Source organism: Anser cygnoides, chromosome 5, assembly GCF_040182565.1.
Source record: "Anser cygnoides isolate HZ-2024a breed goose chromosome 5, Taihu_goose_T2T_genome, whole genome shotgun sequence".
Taxonomy (NCBI): domain Eukaryota; kingdom Metazoa; phylum Chordata; class Aves; order Anseriformes; family Anatidae; genus Anser; species Anser cygnoides.
In genome coordinates, this window is record NC_089877.1 from 17,157,898 (window position 1) to 17,177,436 (window position 19,539).

Here is a 19,539-nt window from a genome sequence, read left to right on the forward strand (position 1 = left end):
AAAACTTTGCATCACTGACACACTTTGGGGTCACCCCCTACCCTTTGCAGAGGTTGCTGACTATGAGTTGCTGGTATACAGCTGTAAGTTGCTGATGGAGATGTTTTCTGCCTCCTAGCTGAGAGGCAGGGGATTATCTTTTGATTTCTTTGGAGTGAGAAGAAATGAGAGAAAGGCCCAGAGCAGTTATAGATTTGGGGTCTCTGCCTCTAACTGCTCCTTGTCCTCTCTGAAGACTACTAATACATAGCTCATAGCTTTTTGGGTGCAAATGTGTAGACTGCACGTTCTTTCAGTGTTTTGGGGTAACCTTAAAACCATTTTGAAAGCTTGTTGGAGTAACCAGCATGCTTAAGTGCTGACAATTTCAGTCCCGACCCCCTCCCCAGTTCATTCAAAGGCTTTGTTCCTCCTTGAGGATTTTACACTCAAACATCTCTGAGGCTAGGTACCTTAGGCACTTCCCTTTGTTGTGCTCTTGGGCATGATTTCACTGCCTTGCACACTCTTTGCAGCTGATAAAAAATACTACCAAAGCAGGATGGCCCCAGGCGGTAGGCATGATGACACAAACGATCAGGCAGTATCCCACTTGCTCTTTCTTATGGCTCCCATACTCCTCTTTGTATTCTTCAAGAGCTCAGCAACTGCTTTTCACAGCCAACCAAATTGCCCTGCTACTTCCTCAGTACTCTCCTGCTTTTTAATTCCCTTAATTTTCTTTTTCCCTACACCCTCATCTCAACACTTGGTAATTTTGATCTCTTTCTCTTAAACAGGCAATGCCAGATCATCTTTTCTGCCTGAAATCCAGCTTAGATCCCTTCCAAAGACTGAATAAACTATTCTGTCAGCCACACCGGAGTGAATCTATATCATTAAATGGTGTTTTCCTGTTACAGTTAATGGACATTCACAAACATTGTTTCAAAGCAACCTGCATTTCTTTAGAATGTCTTTCCCATCCGGCATTGCCTGGGCTTGTCCCTGCTCAGCTGGAAGGCTGACATCTCCAAAATGAAACACCTCAAGATGATTTACTCTCTTTTGTAATTTGGTATAATAACGAGCATATCAGCTTCTCTGTGGCTCTACAATCTTCCCTGTGAGCAGATGGTGCTCTCCTCTGCAGTGTGATATTGTGATGTTTTCCAAAGGACACATTGGGGAACTTACTCTAAATATTAGTTCTTGCTGCTGATAGAGAAAGTGAATATTGAGGATCATTCATTAGGATTTCACTCAGTCCAGTATCCCATGCGCAAACAGATCCAGTTGTATAATTAAGTAGGCCATCCGAATACCGGAAAGGTTGTATCCAGAGACACAGCTTTCTAAGGGCTAGGAACAATGCTGATAAAGATCAAGTGGCTAATTGTAAGCAACAACCTCCAAATTGCCTCCGGATGAATAAATCACAGTGGGTGATCCAAGCATATTTTCACATGGATACTGTCTCATTCACAGAAGCAGGGAGCTGGAAAACATCAGGAGTGAGTTCCAATTGGCTGGAAGGGAATGAAAAGATTTAAATTTCAGTAGGGATTATGTCATAGTTTTGTGTAATTATTCCTAGCTGGTGGAACTGCTGCGAAAGTGAAGAGGCCCAGAAAGTAGGACTGGAAGTCTACAATCTCTAGTACTTGGGGTTGGCTCATGAGCTGCTCTTGTTATGATTTCCTTTGACATTTCAAGGATTAATGTGAGGACTGGCAAAAATCAACAATGAGAGGAGCTTTTGAGCTTCCAGGACTCTTTCAGGGGGCACAAATTAAGAACAACCATCTTTGTGGTAAATTGTGTGTCCCAGCATTTCTGCAGGAGATGTGGCTTGAGCTGGTTTTGGAACTGAGAGAATGTGTCACCACAAGAGCCACGACGGAGGGCTGATAGTTTCCTCTTTTTTGAAACACAAGTGAGCAAGGGCAAGTTAATGCAAAATCCTTGCTGGCTAACAAAGTGAATGGAAGCTACTGCAACAAAAGGGGACATTTTTGGGGAAGAATCCTTGTTCTTCTTCCAGCAGTGTCACAGAGAGAAGGGCATTCCCACCTCAACTAGCACAGCTTGCTCTATTAGGTGCTACGCAGAGCAGGTTTCTCATACGTCAGCCACAGAGTGAGACCTGCTTGGAGTCATCCGCCAGCAATGGCACCTTTCTGCCCTGGGGCTGTGGCAGCTCTACCCGTTCTCCTGCTGCAGGACCTCAGGTATCCAATGTGGCAGTCAGCAGGCTCATGGTGTGCCCACGATCCCAGCATGCAGACAGCTTTGAAAGCCAGATCAGAAGACTGGAGGTCCTAAAGCATGAGTCTGGAGTCAGGGCACCTCCCCTGTAGTGTGACTTGAAGCATCAAGGTCTCCCAGGCTCCCAGAGGTGGTACTGCCCTGCTCAGAGGAGAGTGCAGAGCCACACTGCCCCAGGACGTGCCTCAGGATGCTGGCGGGCACTTTCATCAAACCCACTGCCAGTGTCATATACTTGCTTGGAAGTCCTGCTCACTGCTTATGAGAAAAAATAAAAAAAACAATTCTCCTGAGCATTCTGAGCCACAGCCTCCAGAAATCCCTCACCTCATTCTCTCCTTGAGGACACAGGCATTCCAAAAACATTTTGACAGCCAATGCCCTTATGCTTTTGGCTAAAGTTAGTATCTGTGGGCTTATGTGTTAGGCATTCTCGTCTCTGGGCTGCTCTGCCAAGCTGCAGGGGGATGATGTCTGAGGAGAGCCATCTGAGTCCTCCTCCACATCAGCTCTTCTCTGCCAGCAAACCCTGTGAGAACCTGGGGCATCCTCACCTTTTGGGTGCCCGCTGGGGAGGGAAGGGATAAGTGTAGAAATAAATAGTGCCAGAGATTTACATGGACTCACAAAGCTCAAGGGCCAAGAATAGAAAATAAGATCTGTTATGAGTGAAGATGACAAATTCTCTAAGTCTGAATTCTGAAAAGCTCTTTATTCAAGGGACTTTGCAAAAGGTGTCCTGCTACCCCACAGTGACTTCTGGGCTGCTCAGAGGTGGTTCCCCCTTAACCCCTGTGCTGTGCCTTCAGGGGCACGCAGCTATCTGCTCCTGTACAGCTCCATCACCTCAACACTGCTGCTGAGAATAACGTGTTGGATTACGTAATGGCACAGTTGTTGAATGCTGGTTTCTGCAGAAAGCTGGGCCAGTTTGCAAGTAAACTTAGTAGGAATATATAGAGATAACAGCTCTTTTCCTAGCTCTGCCACTCACTCACTATTTGCCTTCTGGTAAATCACTTAATATGTCTGTGCTACAGGTTTCCCAGCGGTAAAATGCAGACAGAAGCTTATTTTACAAAGACTTTGGAAATCCAGATATCATAAATTTTAGGAACTGCCATATAATGACACTCAGGTAGTCATGTAATTAGACTTGCCCTCATAACAAAAGTTAAACCAAGAAAAAGATTTTGATAAAATCAGAGACTTACAGGCCAAAAGTCAAACCTGATGGGAGTTACCACTGTTCACTTCAGCAGGGTTGGCCATAGGCAGCAACTGCAGCTATTGGTGAGCTGCATGAAGTGCACATAGGTACCACTGGCTGGGAGTTCTCTGTTAGAACGGTTTTGTAGTGGTAAATTCACTTTTCAAAGAAATTTCTGTTTTCTGCTGGATTTTTTTTTTTAATTACTTACTTAAGCAGAGAAAAATCACTTCCAATCCCACTCCCCTGTGTGTTAGGCTCTTTCCAGCATGAGCATCTTGGAGCTGTGATTTCCAGGGCTTCCAGGTTCATTGGCTCCAGAGTACCTTGCCAGCCAGGCTGCTGTGGAGCCAGGAATCTGCAAAATTCAGGGTCCAAAATCTTGCTGCTGAGGGTCCCTGTACAGCTTTTGTCTGGCTCAGGAGCTGCTGTGGCTTTCAGCAAGGGGCTGAGTCACGGTGCCGTTCCCAGGAGAAAAGAATGGCGTTTAGGCTTTCTGCTGACAAAATGCCCAAATTCCGTTTGGAGACTGTTTTGGGATTTTATTTCTGAGGATAGTCATTTAAATTTCTTCAGTTTAAGTCTCTGTCAGGCTTTCTTTGACAGTCACTAGAGTGGTTTTGGCTATGGTGGTGGCACTCTAGGTCCCAGAGCAGGTCCGTAGCTCTCTTTCACTGCACAAAACGTATGCTAGGAGCCATACCAGCAGAAGCTGCTCTGCACCCCTGCTCATCATCAAGCACAGTTTCTGTGGCCATTTTCAGTGTTTGGCCTCTACTAAGCCTGCCAGCACACCTTATGTGAAAGCAATATTACAAAAGAATAGAAAATTTTTCCCCAAAGCCACTAGATGTCAAAATGTGCTATATACATTAGCACGGGTCAGTCTGAAAGCCAAACTCTGACTTGGGAATATGCAACAAAATCAATTTCTTTAGCAGTAGCAGCATTAAAACATCCTGTGAGCAAACCAGAACAAAAAAAAAAAACAACAACCCACACAATCATTAACTCTTTCACCCAATATACTGAGGGGAGCAAAAATGGAAATGTAAACCTTGAATTAGTAACAGCAGTGAGAAATGAGATTTATTTCAGGTAGGCAATATATTATTAAATAGGATGTGCAGAGTTTAGAGATAATGTATGATTTATGTGAGGGGATATATATTATTTAATGAGGAAGTGGGTGAGAGGAAGGCAGCAGAATAAAATGGTGTTCATTTAATGAAGGGACTCTGGGACAAGAGCAAATGCTAATTCCATCAGGCAGGATTTGAAGGACACTGAAGAAAGAAAAGTGTAGCCTAAGAGATGATCTAATTTATCTCACTGGTTATAAAATGAACATGGAAACTATTTCTAAATGGCAGATAATTCAGATCTGAGGAATGTCTCCTACTTATAATTGAGAAGAGAGAAGAATTTGCACTGTTTTTATTAATAATGGAACATTTACTTAAAAATTCAGGAACTTACTGTTCCTGTAGCCTAGATTTTCTCTGATTGCAGAAAGTTATCTGCGAAAGTGGAACCATTTTTGTGCTTCATATGGGACAGAAATATTTTTTTTTGTTTTGTTTTCCAAGGCAACAAGTTGAGGGGCAAGAAGGGTAATCAATTTTATTGGGATTCTGTGAGTTTGTTATATAAACACTTGAGGCAGTTCTGGTTTTTGTTCTCCCTCTAACAACGGTTGTCACAGTTCAGCATTTCTGATGGAATTGTCTGTAGCCACCTTGTCTTACACCTCTCTACTTTACTTTCTTATAAACGGAGCTCTCTCAGGCCACTAGTTGCCTCACACACTAAAGTGACAAGGATTATCTATACGCCTATATAGATTAATTGGGGGACTTCCAAGGAACAACATGTTGGGGCAAAACGTGGAAAAATTAAAACAAACAAAAAAATCTCTTAGGTCACAATGGGCTTGCTAGTGATGGTCAGTTTTCTCCAAAGCCTGCTCTGTTTTTTTTTTTTTTTTTTTTTTTTTTAGCGGATTTTCAGTTTTTAAATGCTGAGATGTATTTCAATTTACATCCTACTATGTCTTTCAAACATTTGTCAAGAAGACTTTTGTAGAGTTTTTCTTGAGTAAAAAATCTGTTCTTAATTTTATTCTGCCTGAACATAACTCTTTATCTTCCTTTAAACATTTTGCTATATCCTTTCTGGTTTTAGCTTTTACATTATTGCAGTTTTTAGTTTTGCATGACCAGAGCCATCATTCTTAGCTCCTAGTCTCTTCTCAAGATTATTTTTCCCTAATTTTCCCCAAGATTATTTTTCCCTAATTCCCTAGTTTTTCTGATAGTTTTTTAGATCCCCAGAGCCTTTATAGGTGTGATGACACCATGGCATGAGAAATGGGATCAGGCTCAGACATGGGGTCCCTGGGTTGCTTAGACTTTTTTTGGCAGACGTTGCTTGAAATCTCTTTCATATTTGGTTGTCCATTACCATCTCGTAACATAATTTTTCATTCACCTATCACATTTTCTGGATTCCTGGTGTCTTTGGTCTTCTGTTTGTGGAAAGAAAGATGCAGAGACTGAACACTGCAACCTGAAATCCCTGACAGTCTTAGTTCCATTTCTGCAGGATTGTCTCAAACATTACAGTTTAGAGTAAGCATGACTGACCTCATGGTACAGTTCACAGATGTTCTTCAGATAATTCTGTTTGAAGCTCTCTACCTTGCCATTTGCATCTTTGTCTGCATTGCAAAGGGCACTGAGAGGAAAGGTAAGGTATTAATCTTTTGAGAAGCTAGGCAGTGGCTGCTGTTCAGAGGACGTTGCACCAATACAAGAGAAATGCTCTTGAGGCCTTTAAGAAGGATAAGACCTATAGATGCTAGTTCCTTCTTTAACCACTTCTGGATGAATGAGAAGGTCCTCCCATGGATTATCAGGACAGATTTTCCTACTATTTTGCTATGGACAACTAATGCCAAACACAGCACAAACCACAAACATTTAAGACTCTCTAAAGGTAGTAAGCCAGAATCACAGGGCAGTAGAAATCACATATTTCATGTAGAACAGAGTAATCCAACCAGTGACCTAGAAATGGTTCAGACCTGTGGAGTGCTGCTGGCTAGCCCACCCCCTGCTTCCTGAGGAGATGCTGTCCAGACAGCTCACAGCCTCGTCTCTGGCATAGCAGTCATGCTGGACCACGTACAGGTATAATTGGGGGTGGGTACAAGGTGGGATGGAGATGGCTGTGGTTGGGCAAGAGCTGGGGGAGAGATGGCAGACGTGAGGAGATCCAGCCCTCGTGGCTGTTGAAGTTGGACCAAGCAGACAAGAAGGACTGATATTGAAAAATACTTGGTAGATGGCAGGATCAGGCCCAAGTTGCCTGGGCAAGAGAATCTGACACTACACCAAATACCTTACAGAGCTTAGAAACTGAAGAGAATTGGGTCAGCTCAGATGGTTGGATCCTTTGGCTACTGCGTATAACCAGAGGGTAGAGCTAGGTATGAATGACATTTACTAAATGTTCCTTTTTTCTTTCTTTTTGACTTTTGAGAAATGTCTGTTGGAGAGTTGGATATAGTCTTACACCAGGAGAGAATGCAAAGACTTCAGTACAATATCTCAAACAAAGGAGGCGGTCCTAAGATTCAGCAGAATATACTGCACATTCTGAAAGATGTAAAAACCCATCAAATTCATACCCTTGATGGGAAGCCATCTACAAAAAGGGAAGAGTGAATTGGATGAAGCACACGAGAGGCTAGGATTCCCTTCACAATAAGGGTTCAAAACTTCATTGCCTGAAGTATTCACAAGTAAAAGGACAGGGTGCAAAAGAGCTACCTGAAATTGATTAGGTGAAAGGGATAAAAGGCAAGTCAGACTGTACAGGGAGAAAAGCTATAGAGCTCAAAATTAAAGCAGCAGAGACAAGTACTAGAGTAACTGTATGTGACTTTCAGACTAGATAATATAAGCTGAAAACAGAGATCAGCTGTGGTACTGAGATTCAGGGAACATCTCAGGATTCAAAACCATGTGTAATTTGAAGAGAGTAAGAATGAACTTACAAAATGATCCAAAGAAAAGATAAAAGGAGTGGCTGTGCCTCCAGTGGCACAGTTAAAGACTAGGGCAGACCATGAGGGAGGATGATGAGAACAAGAGAAGAGACTACCAGCAGACAGAGGCACGGGCAACAACAGGGACACGCCTGTTAATAATACTTAGCTGTTTTGCAATCAGAGAAATTCCACGACTCTGTGACACAAGTGGATATGAGCTAATGCTTATAACATCCCTGTGAGGAAAAGGGTGCTTTCATTTGATTGATACAGCAAATTAAGCAACTTACCCATGGCCACAGCTTCATAGCTATGATTAGAACTCATGACCTTCTGCCTCCATATCCTCTATTCTAGGCCACAGTTTCATTACTAAATCAATCTATGCACAAAATCCTGAATTTACCTCATAAGTAAAACCAGAGATGTTCCAGCTGGGTCACACTGGCATAGAGCGTCTAAAGAAAGACTGGCAACCAAAGCAAATCGCAAGAGCTAGAAACTGAATATCTTAATCACTCAGGAGACTGAACAAGAACAAACACTCATAGTTTGTGGGTAAAAAGTAAGTGTAGCTTGGATAAGTTTTTTTCCGGGCGGGACCTAGAACATAAAAGCACCAAACGATTTTTTCTGCAGAGCTGAACTGGACCACAAGAAAACAGAAAACCTGTATTTATGATAAAAAGGAGGACTCTAAGTAGTGTACAGATGTTTCTAATCAACTCTTTCCATTTGACAAGTTGAGTGTGACTTTACACCAAAAGAGAGAAATACAAATATGATGCAATAAATTTATATTTAGATATGAAGGGGGTTACTGGGAATACAAAGATCATAACTGGGATGACAAGCATTCACTTAGAAAATCTATGCTTCCGTTATTTTCCGTTCATTTCTGTATGTGCTTGTGTATACACATATATACATGTGGGTATATTTCACATGAAAAACCTTATGGGCTAGGAATGAATTTTGTTGAATTTTCATCATTATTCTTTTGCAAAAGATGATGCTGATGCAGAACGCTTGCAGCCAAGAGGAAATGTTGACCTTCCCTAAGTGGACGTGTTTTGACTTGGAGTAGTGAGTCTGGGCCCATCTCTAAAGCTGACGTATTAGACAGTTTTTCTTTCCAGGACTTGGGCTTACTAGTGCACAAATGATTCTGCCAAATCATTGTTTGACATTTGTAGTAATCCATAAAATGAGGGGAATTTCTATTGAGCCTTGTTCTTGTGAGTGCTACTGCTTTAGGACTGTTACTTACTCAAGAATCTCTTCCTTATGTGAATAATTGGATCGTCCATGCTCAATATAAGTAGATGGAGTCATGCGTGTTCTGAGGAAGGATTACAGGCCTGAGGCCTTACAAAGATTTTTCCTCTGCAAGCGTAAGGATCAAAATTTGGCTGTAAGCAACATTCTTTGTGTGTCCAGATCCAGTAGCTACAAGGCAAAACAGAAAGGGAAATCAAATTCTAAAAACATAAAGCAAGGGTGATCTCTATAGCATTCATCTATCTATCTTCAATGGAGTACCGCAGCTGCTGGGTTGTGCAGACACCAAAATCTGTATATCCTACACTGTTTTAATTTCTTCATTGATACAGAAAGTTGGTCTTGAAAAGTGACTTGCAGAAGGTGAATAGGACGTGGGCATTCTTTGTCTCTGATAGCAAAGGAAGCATCAAATGAAGTTATCATGTGGCAGGCTAAAAACCAAACCTATGAAGGCAGCGTATTTTTGACACAACGCTTACTCTGTAGAACTCATTGCCACAATATATTGTGGATATAAAGTATGTAGCTGAGTTTAGAAAATACTTAGACAAACTAATATAAAAGAATTAACCATGGTATATTTTACCAAAGATACCATCGTACTTTGGGTAGTTCTTGAGCCTCAGATTGCTGAATGCTGCCAGATTATGCCAGGAAAGCATTCTGTATGTTTGCTCTATTTTTACATTCTTTTTATCAAATCTACCTTTTGCTACGATTGAAGACAGAATTCTGTGCTGGATGGACCTTCAGTCTGATTTAGTATGGCTGGTTTGATATTCTCAGAGAAATCTTGCTTAGGATGTTTAATCTAATATTTACTACTTGCAGTAGTTAAATACACCATTGTCTGTCAGTATTTTCCCAAAAGAACAAACCCTGTGGAAAGAGTAAATATCACAGTTTGGTAAATATCAAGGTTCCTTTTTAATGTCATTATGATAATGTTTGATCTATACAAATAACAATGCTTTAATATTTCAGTGACGTTACCTGAAAAAGTATATAAATGTTGAAAGAAGAATTTGAAAGAGTTTAAAATGTAAGGCTCTTAAGGATCTAAATTTTCTGTTGAAAAAATGGTTCAAAACCCGTTTAGCTGGAAGGTGCTTCAAGTACCAGTATTTTGAGCAGATGAAAGTCATAATGGTACAAATACTTATGCATATGATCATTTTGAGTTATCCCATTGAACTGAATGGATCTAGGCATGTTTTGAAAAGTGACGTATATGTAAGTGTGTGGAAATGAGGTCTAAACAACTTTCTAAAATCAGCAGTTGTCTTGCAATTTTGACTTCTGTGCCCATTTTAATTGGTTTTTCAGTGTTCTAAATAAAGAATCATCTTAACACAGTCCTGTTTTTGTAATAAAGTGGATTTTTTTGAAATATCTGAACTGTCAGTGGTGATGTGTAGGACTCCAGGTGCTCCCGCTCATGGTATTGTGGAAGGAGATGACTTTAAATACGGGGCCCAGGTTTACTTCAAGTGCAACGCAGGTTACAGCTTAAAAGGCAGCCGTGTTGCCTACTGTCAGCTTGATGGGATTTGGTCAACACATCATCCCGAATGTGGTAAGGTCACTTTAAGTTTTGGTTCTTATCAAATGTTTCAAACATTGTATTCACATGAAACCAGAATATCCAAATCTCACTTGAAATTTGGTAGATCCATGGCTTAACATGATGTTCTTGTGTCTTCCTGCCTTAAATAGTAGTAGGGATTCTTATTTTATTCAGCTGGAGCCCAAGCCTGCAAGACTTACTTATATGAAGGTCTGACTGAAACATCAAATGACTGAAAAATAATCTCAAAGACTGGAGGCATACATCCTTCTTACACATAGACTGGCAATTTCTAGGACTAACTCCAAATGAGGGTCTTTGTGCATCAGTGGATAGCTGCTTCCATTGCTATGTACCTCTGATACTTTCTCTGCAGGAGCCTGGTGCACTCCGTGGACGTGATTGAGGCTTACCCCGTGAAGACTAGACTCTTACATCAACAGCATTCCCATCCTAGAGAAAAACTGTTAAAACAGAAACTTCTATTCATTCTTGCTGTGCAAGTTTGCATGCCTATGGTAGATCTACCATTCACTTTGATTCAGCTGTGAAATTTCAAGCCCCTTCTTCCCATCCAAAGAGACTTCTAATTTTTCTTTAGTTGTTCCATATTGCACAGTTTTATTTCCATATTACAGAATAATTTGTATCAATTTGAAAAGTGCTTTCACAACTGTGTTGTGACAAGCAGTGCAAATTTCAGGGGAAGTGTCGTGAAACAGCTGTATATAAGTTCATCTGAAAAAGCAAGCAAAGGCATTCTTCTGTCTAGAGAGAACACCTCCCATTGCAATAAATGGGATAGTTTCCTGCTGCATGACGTCCCTGGGTAAAGATCTGTTGAAACATCTGTCTCTAGACTTGATTGTTACTGTAGTGTCAGCGCTGAAATTTGGGTCTCTCCTTCCCAGATGTTTTCTCTTTGTTTTTAATCTGTCAGAAAAATCATAACCCAGAACTTACAGAAGAAAAGAATTATGATTCAAGTTACCGATAGGCACAGGATGAAATAAGAGAAGGTCTTTCTTGACTTATTTGGTCAAGCTTTGGTACATTTGGAAACAAATGCACTCTGCTCATCAGATGATGCCTCTAGGCTAGATATCAGCACAGAAAGCAACTTGCAAATGAAGCATTATACTGTGGGTGATTCCCTGCAGTCTTTAGTTAGTATCAGGTTAAAAGTCATCTGTGGTTCACAAGTGAGAGAGTCTGTGAGGTACAGGGGAGAAAGACAGAGCCAAAAGAAAAGGAGGCAGGGCTTGGCTTCTCCCTTTCTCCTGGTTGAGAGGAAGTTCAACTCTCGTTCTTGTTTATTCAATATGACTCATGTGGAAAAGTATTCAAGTACATGTAAAACATTCAGCATATACCAGAATCCAGTGTTGTTAAATAAAGCACTGAAATACACACTTCACTTGAATTATGCGCTCAGCGTTAAGAGCACATGCCCTTATTGAACCTTGTACTGCCATGGTTAGCTATGTGCTTACATCTTTGTTGGGCTGGGCTCCGTCTGGTGACATGAGGATGCGGGAACAGGTCAGGCCCATACCTATGCACTTTTACTGCGCTCCTTTCACAGGGATTTTAAGCATTTTGGTCTGTGTTGGTGCTTTTGTGAAGTGAGGTTCAGCGGAGTCTGAAGCAATGCCGTGAAGGGGTCATTTCTGGTCAATTGAAAGATCACGGTCTTCTCAGGACGCTCTGCGCAGAGCAGCACCAACACTGTCTAAATGAGATCTTCACCGGATGTCATGCAATGAGACAACAGAGGAGTTAAATCAAATTGCATCTTACCATCAGCCTGACAAGAAAACTGAGACAAAATCCTAAAAAAAGAAAACAAACAAACAAACAAACAAAAAAAAAACCAACCTTTTCCAGCTGCTAATTATAAAGAGCAGAGGTGTCAAGATTACAGGGAATAGCATTCATTAGCATCAGATAGGGAATATTGACAAATATTCTCAAATATAGGCCAAAAATTTTAGCTTATTGAAAGAAAAAAAGAACAACAGCAAATAAAAAGAAGAGGAAAATATTGGGAAAGAGAAAGTAAAAGAGGTTTTATAGGCAGTGTGCCTATGAATTTCCACATTAAACTTTTAGTGTCATAATATATATATATATGTTTTAGTTAAATTACTGTATTTCCCTGGATTATTGAGATCTCTCTGTCAGTGCTAAGAGACCAAACTGCAACCAAACATAAAAGCAAAACTAAGTAGTCTAGTTTATTATTCAAGTCCAGTAAAGTATTGGAAGTATATAAAGGGAAAAGGATGCCAAGGGCCTGTTTTCTGCAAATAGTTTAAGTGCATCCTTTTATGCTCCTGAAGTAGCCCCGTTAATGTTAATGGGACATTAACATCATGTAAAGTCAAGGTTCTTTTTCAGGATTGTCAGCCAAGTTTTAAGGACTTTATAATGATTTGAGAGTCTTACACTTTCAACAAAGACAAAACATGTATTATAAATAGACATTTGTATTATCATTGCTTCTTTAATATATGATCTCTTCTAAGACTGGGATCCCAAATGGGTCATGGGGCATCCTTAATGAAGTGCAGAATGCATTGTAAAATCTGAATGAAATGTCAAGCAGTCTGACGGGTGAAAATAATGCTGTGAACTTGATAAAATGGTTACTATTTTTCCCCCTATCATTAGTTCTAGATGAAAAAAACTGCTCAGATCCCGGTGGCCCACTCAATGGCTACAGAAGAGTAATGGAAGACGCTGAGCTCTTGAATGGACGCTATGCAAAAATTGGCACAGTCATTGCTTTCTTTTGCAACAACTCATATGTTCTTAGTGGGAATGAAAAGAGGACCTGCCAAGACAATGGAGAATGGTCAGGGAAACAGCCAATCTGCATAAAAGGTAGTTTACTTTTTTTTAAATTTTTTTTTTACAACAACTCATACAAGCTGCTATGTTTTTACTGGAGTTTGCATTTTATAATTTGCATTGGCCAAAGAAACATTTTTCCTAAGAATAAACTCTGACTGACACCTGATACTGAGATTGGTAGTTTGCCAGCTCTTACTGGCTGCTAAACTCAGCCAGAGAAGCTGCCAGTGATTCCAGCAGATGCTTTCATCTTTAAAGATGGTGAGTAATGCTCCCCATAACCCTTATTACCCTCTTTCTAGGATGAAATCTGTGTAAGATTAAAAACAAAGAAGATCAGCAGGGAACTGAAATAGAAGGAAATAACTGTGTCATCAGAGTTGTTGTGACAGGACCCAGCTCTCCTCTCACACCGCTGTTCAGTCGGTGGGACCAGTCCTGAATGTAAAGGTTTATAAGGTCAAGCCTGTAGTTTGCAGCCTTGGACACTGGGTTCAGAAAACCACTTGAGGACATGCTTAAACTATCTGTGTTCATCAAAACATTGAAACACATCTTTAAATACTTTGCTAGAAAGGGAGATATGCTGTTGACCTGGGGCTACTGTAAGCATGACTAGAGCCCTGAATGGATGAAGGAATTTGGGCTGGGGAACTGCCAAATTCATTTTCCCAAAGCAATTTTTTGAAACATATTCTAATGGATTTTTTTTTTTTGTTAACTGAAGTAATGATAATGTAAGGAAATATATCTGTCCCCTGAGGAATTTGCTTTATTCTGTTATTTTAGATGGAAATACTCTCTCCCTGAAGCATATAATCATCTCCATTTGTGGAAGGCTTCTTTACTGAAGTTAACTTTGACAATGACATAAAGGTTAACATATACAGTAATCACAAAGAGCTAGATATTGTTAAATCCCATTGAACATGAGTGCTCAGGCATACAGATGAAATACATCCTGCAAGATTACTTTTCTTCCACTGTGCGCAGCAGGAAGGAGATCCTTGCAGTTATTTGAAGTGATAAAGCTGAATATTTTATCCTGCTCTTAAAGTAAATAAACAGAATATGCAAAATTAGAAATCCTCAATTGTCCTTTTGTTATTTTGTGCATATTCAGGTAACTCTGTGGTGTTCATTTCATTCAGAGCCCCCAGCTCCTCCCAAAGGGTGCCCAAGCAAACAGGCTCTCAGAAGTCTGTAATATCCTGCAGCCTTTCTCAGTGTGCTGACTCACTGGCGTTAGATATGTGTGGCTACATAGGTGGAAATTAAATGTTTTTTGTATAGTTCTATTATTGCTAAAGTTATTCATAACTGCCAGCTGTGGTCATGTAAATCTGACATTCAGACACACTAACAGACAAATCTTCTTCCACAGCTGAAAGTGTCCAGTGCAGATGATGCTGAGTTGCTTCCATGGTTGTAAACGGATAGATACGGAGATCTGTGGGGAAGTATTTTCCTAAAGCTTTACCTTTTAGAGCCTACCTTTATTACAATGCACATAATTTACTGCCTCTTTTCTTAATCCAGCCCCCTATTGCTAGTGAGAGGAAAGGGTGGAAATGGGTATGAATCATAACATTTTAGCTGTGAATGTGGAAAAGTACTGTGCAACGTTATATTTTTTCTAGCCTGCAGAGAGCCAAAGATCTCTGACCTGGTGAGACAGAAAGTGCTTCCAATGCAGGTTCAGTCAAGGTGAGAATGCAATACCTCAAGTACAGTTTTAAGAAAAATGTGATTGCTTTTCCTCTCCTTTCCATCCCATGACCATGCCCTGACTGAGCAGCCTTTCCTAGGAAATGCTTCATGTGTACTCCACTGATAACCGAGCAATGAGAGCTGCTGGGAGGGGAGGTCTGGTTAAGCACAGGTTTGCAGGCTGCAGGAGGCTGCCAGGAAGAAATGCATGGTTAGAGGTGTGCAAACTACTGGACAGTGCCAGAATTAGGCTTGCAAGCTTGTAACAGAGTACAAGAGCAGTCTGAGGAACAGTTCCCTGGAGCTGGGGATGTATCTTAAAATATGAAAATGTGTTAACTTCGTGAAGAAATGAGTGGGGGGAGCACAAGAAGTGAAAGGGCAATGTAGTCTGCTTCCATTAGGTTTCACTACCCATTAGGTTTCAAATTATAGCGCAGCTGATATAAAGTTGGGTTTGGGATGGGCACAGGGACAAGGTGAAGGAGAATAGGAGGGGAAGAAGTGAATGAACAATTAGACCTCGTGTGAACTTGCCCTTTTGCTGATCTCTTGAAATGAACACAGTCTGAATCTGGTTACGCTGAAATGTTCAATTTAATTTTTGTCAAAGTAGTCATTTCTCATTTCAGCGTTTTCTTTCAGTAGAGGATTCATTTATTTTTAGATGCAGTGCAAGAACTGTCCTCATCTTTGGTCTTAAGAACAGCCATATGAGGTCAGAATAAAGGTCCAGCTCTAGCTGTGTCCTGTCTCTGGCAATGGCCAGTAGCAGATGCCGAGAGAAGCCTTTAGGAACAAGGCAACATGTACTTCCCCCAAATATTCTCCCATTCTCCAGCTGTCTGTAGCATATGTGTGTTGAGGTGGCCCTGAGAAGCCATCAGGAGGCTTTCATAGCCATCAAGATTTATTGCTTAGTTATGTTTCTTGCTTCACTTTTGAACTGAGGTCTTTTTATGCTAAATGTTTCAGATATTAACACCAGCTCTAAGAGAGTGCATACATGCCCCCACCTGCATAGCATCATGATGGCATCTCATGTCTGTGCACTGTTTTTGTCCCTTGAAGCATGATCCCATGAAGTAGCACAGATAAAGAAAGAGGACAAATGTGGATTTTGTAGTATTGCGAGGTCACACATGAGTAGGGAATGGGACCCAGGCAGTCTGAGCACGACCAGAGCAATTCTCATCCTTCTTCCAAAAACCAAGAAACTTCCTATTGCTCTTGTTCTTAGTAAGTTTATTTTCCCTGAGTGCTGTCATGTATCTCCTCACAAATTCTATATGGTGAAGGTAGTCTGTGTCTCTCTCTGACCGAAAATGGAATTACCATGTGAAAAAGCATTCTTGTGGCTTTTCTGGATACAGGCAGTTCCAAAAATAGCAAGGGAAATTATTTTCCTGCTGATTTTTTCAGATGTAAATAGTTTTTTTGTGTAGATATGTGCTTTTAACCATTAGAACAAGGAATATATTCTAAGTGATGAAGATTTAAGTATGACTGTAGTCAAGCTTATGGTCCATATCCAGGCTGGTGCATACATTTATTTTTTTAATTATGTGCCATGTTTCAGCTAATCAGTACAATTTCCAAATGGAAGCTTAGTGATTATTGCAATTATGAAATCTCTGTGGTGAGGTAATTATCTGTTAATTGCTAAATCAAGCAACTTTATCAACATGATTTAATCTGAATCAATTCCTAATACTGCCTGTTCAAATGTTCACTAGAGTAAAGAAGTGCCTAACTCCTCTCTAGTGAGAATTAATTATGGCAGCACCAACTTCTAGTGTAATTTCTCGATTTAAAAACGCAGTATCTCAGTCCTTTTGTGAATGGTGAAACCTGTTCCACACTCAAAGACAACAAAATACAATCCAGAAACAGTAAAATAAATAAATAAAAAAGAGATACAAATAGATAATTTAAAAATATGTGAATATATATATATGTATATATATAAATAAAATATATGGGATGTAAATGGCAGTATTGCTAAACTATGTTGGAAGGATATTTGCCTTGTGTTTTCACAAGCAAACTACTTGCTTATATTTTTAAATGTTACTTAAGACAGCTGGTGATAAAGCTATGGAAATGATCTCTTTTATTGTGTTATTATCATGACCGTGTTCTTTGTGCATTGAAACAGGGAAACACCTTTGCATCAGCTTTACTCATCTGCATTCAGCAAGCAAAAGCTTGAAATCTACCCAACCAAGAAGCCAGCACTGCCGTTCGGAGACCTGCCCCCAGGGTACCAGCATCTGCACACTCAGCTTCAGTACGAATGCATTTCTCCTTTCTACCGCCGCCTGGGTAGCAGCAGGAGGACTTGTCTGAAGACAGGAAAATGGAGTGGGAGGGCCCCCGTTTGTATTCCAAGTGAGTCTCAAAGGGAAAAAAAGCACACATCTCTTGGCGAATGGGGGAACAGGCTCTGTATTCGTCTTAGATAATTAGGGAGTCCCAACAGTGTAGGCTGCCTATGCTTCCAGCTGGGAGATAGGAGGAATAAAGGTGGGAGGATGTATGGTTCTGTTTACCATCAGTAGGTGATGTAGGTGATGGTAAAGGGATCAAGCTTTCGGCATGGTAATTTGCCATCAGTTTTTCTACTCTTTCACTGAGCAAAGGGAATGAGGTTCTGTCATGATTTGAAAATGTGTTCCTACTATCACCTCATGTTTTCCTGTATTTTTATTGCAAAAATGATTTTTCTTTCATCTCTGTGCTTTGGCACACAGCTTACAATAACATCAAGGTTTCGGCAATGGAATGGAGAGCCTGCATTTTAAAGAGGCTCTTCCCATAACATACCCTGCTAAGGAAGGGTTTACATTGCAAAGTGTGAGTGAACTTTTCCTAATTCGGGACATTTTACCCCAGGGTAGTATATTACTAGGACAGGGCATGGCTTTTTCTTTTGCTTTGGGTGGATATTAATTTATGTGCATTTGGTTCAAAGTTTCGCGGCAAGACAAGTCTGTTCACGTAGGCATGAACTCAGCTATGCTAAGGCCAGTTCTAGGAGCGGACCCCACAATTGCTCTGTGACTGCCTAGAGTGGTTTTAGTATGCTGCTGGCTGTATGGTGTTTTATTGCAAGCAAGAATCGGATGTGTTCTCTACAGTTCTTTATGCACTTTTCTCATTATAATGCAGCTCGATAAAGTTGTGATGAAAATTCACCTGCTCAAGTGCTAATTCCACATTCCTCCTTCAGCCAGGAATTCAGAGAATAACAAGAAAAAAAGTTTTTTTTTTCTTTTTTTTTTTTTTAAGCTATAGAAAATAATCTTCTGTTTGCACTTCGGAGACAGAGGCTTATTATAAAGTTGTCCCTCATTCTAACCATTGTAGTTTGGTTTCTTTGATTGGGAAGAGGTGTCACCTCATTCTTTGTCCATGTTTCCCCAGTCTGCGGAAAGGCAGAAAACATCACTCTTCAGAAGACAGTGACCTCTACCAGGTGGCCCTGGCAAGCAGCAATCTATCGGACGGCCAACGGGGTGAAGGAGAACAGTCTCCGAAAAGGCACCTGGATCCTCATCTGCAGCGGGGCCCTGGTGAATGAGCGCACCGTGGTGGTGGCAGCTCACTGTGTCACTGACCTGGGCAAGACCATCGTGCTCAAGTCAGCAGAGCTCAAGGTGGTTCTGGGGAAATTCTACAGAGACGATGACAGGGATGAAAAGACCATCCAGAACCTGCGGGTGAGTAAGTCTGCTGGGAGCCGAAAATGATGAGCACTGACAGATGCTGATCACATCCGTCTCGTATGGGGAGAAAAAGATTATCCGTTGGGCAATGTATTGTTTTACACACTGTTCCTTGAAATACATCTCTAGAGATTCAACTGACAGAACTGTCATGGCACAAGGAGGGCACATGCTGTAGTGTGTTAATTCCCTTGACACTGTCCAACCAGCGTGTTTCCCCCCTAACACCGATCATTAAGAAAATAGCTCAGGTTCCATGGGCCATGACATCTTGAGTGATATTGCCAGAAAAAAAGGAGAAGAGATGCCAGCTACTGTCAAAAGCGATTAGCATAATTTATGAAGGAAACACTTGTGCTCTAGATCCTGGTTTGACACCGTGAACGCATTTCACATCTCAGTCCCAAGGCTGTCCAGCTCTAAACTCAAAAGAAGTTTGTATCTGACTCCAGCTCCAAAAACAGCAACTCAGGCTCAGAATAGTTTGTTTTTTTCAAGTAAAACTAGGAACGTAGAAATCAAAACGAGGAGAAATACAGCAATTCTGGCTGTGACTCTTTTTCTGGAGTGGGGGGAATATGTGAATTAATTAATGGATTTTATCCAATAATTCATAGTTAATTTGATTCCTCTCTCCCCTTTATTTTTTGTTTCTTTCTCTAATTCCAACTTTCTCAGACCTTCCTAGATATATTATTTTTTGATGATATTTCCCTGTAGGAATCCTCTTTCTTCTTGTAGTGTTTCACCAAGCTAGCTGGCAGTAAATGCTTAGCCCCAGTGTTATGTTATGTATTTCTAACATTGTTTTTTTGGGGGAAGATGGTTGAATTTCAGTAAGAATATAATATTTAAATTCAAAAGCCCCTCAAAATCAAATCAT

At 40.7% G+C, this 19,539-nt stretch overlaps 1 protein-coding gene across 3 annotated transcripts in view; it reads left to right on the top strand.

Moving 5' to 3' along the window:
• The window catches only part of PAMR1 (peptidase domain containing associated with muscle regeneration 1), a 54,511-nt gene that overhangs the window by 33,560 nt on the left and 1,412 nt on the right, over positions 1–19,539 (top strand). For 2 of the 3 annotated variants that reach the window (XM_013194428.3, XM_013194436.3), the window contains exons 7-11: positions 10,201–10,371; positions 13,036–13,248; positions 14,859–14,925; positions 17,087–17,319; positions 18,355–18,650. In XM_013194428.3, coding sequence (XP_013049882.3) covers positions 10,201–10,371; positions 13,036–13,248; positions 14,859–14,925; positions 17,087–17,319; positions 18,355–18,650 — 980 coding nt within the window. The remainder of the gene's footprint in view (positions 1–10,200; positions 10,372–13,035; positions 13,249–14,858; positions 14,926–17,086; positions 17,320–18,354; positions 18,651–19,539) is intronic. The other variant, XM_013194441.3, reaches the window with a different exon arrangement.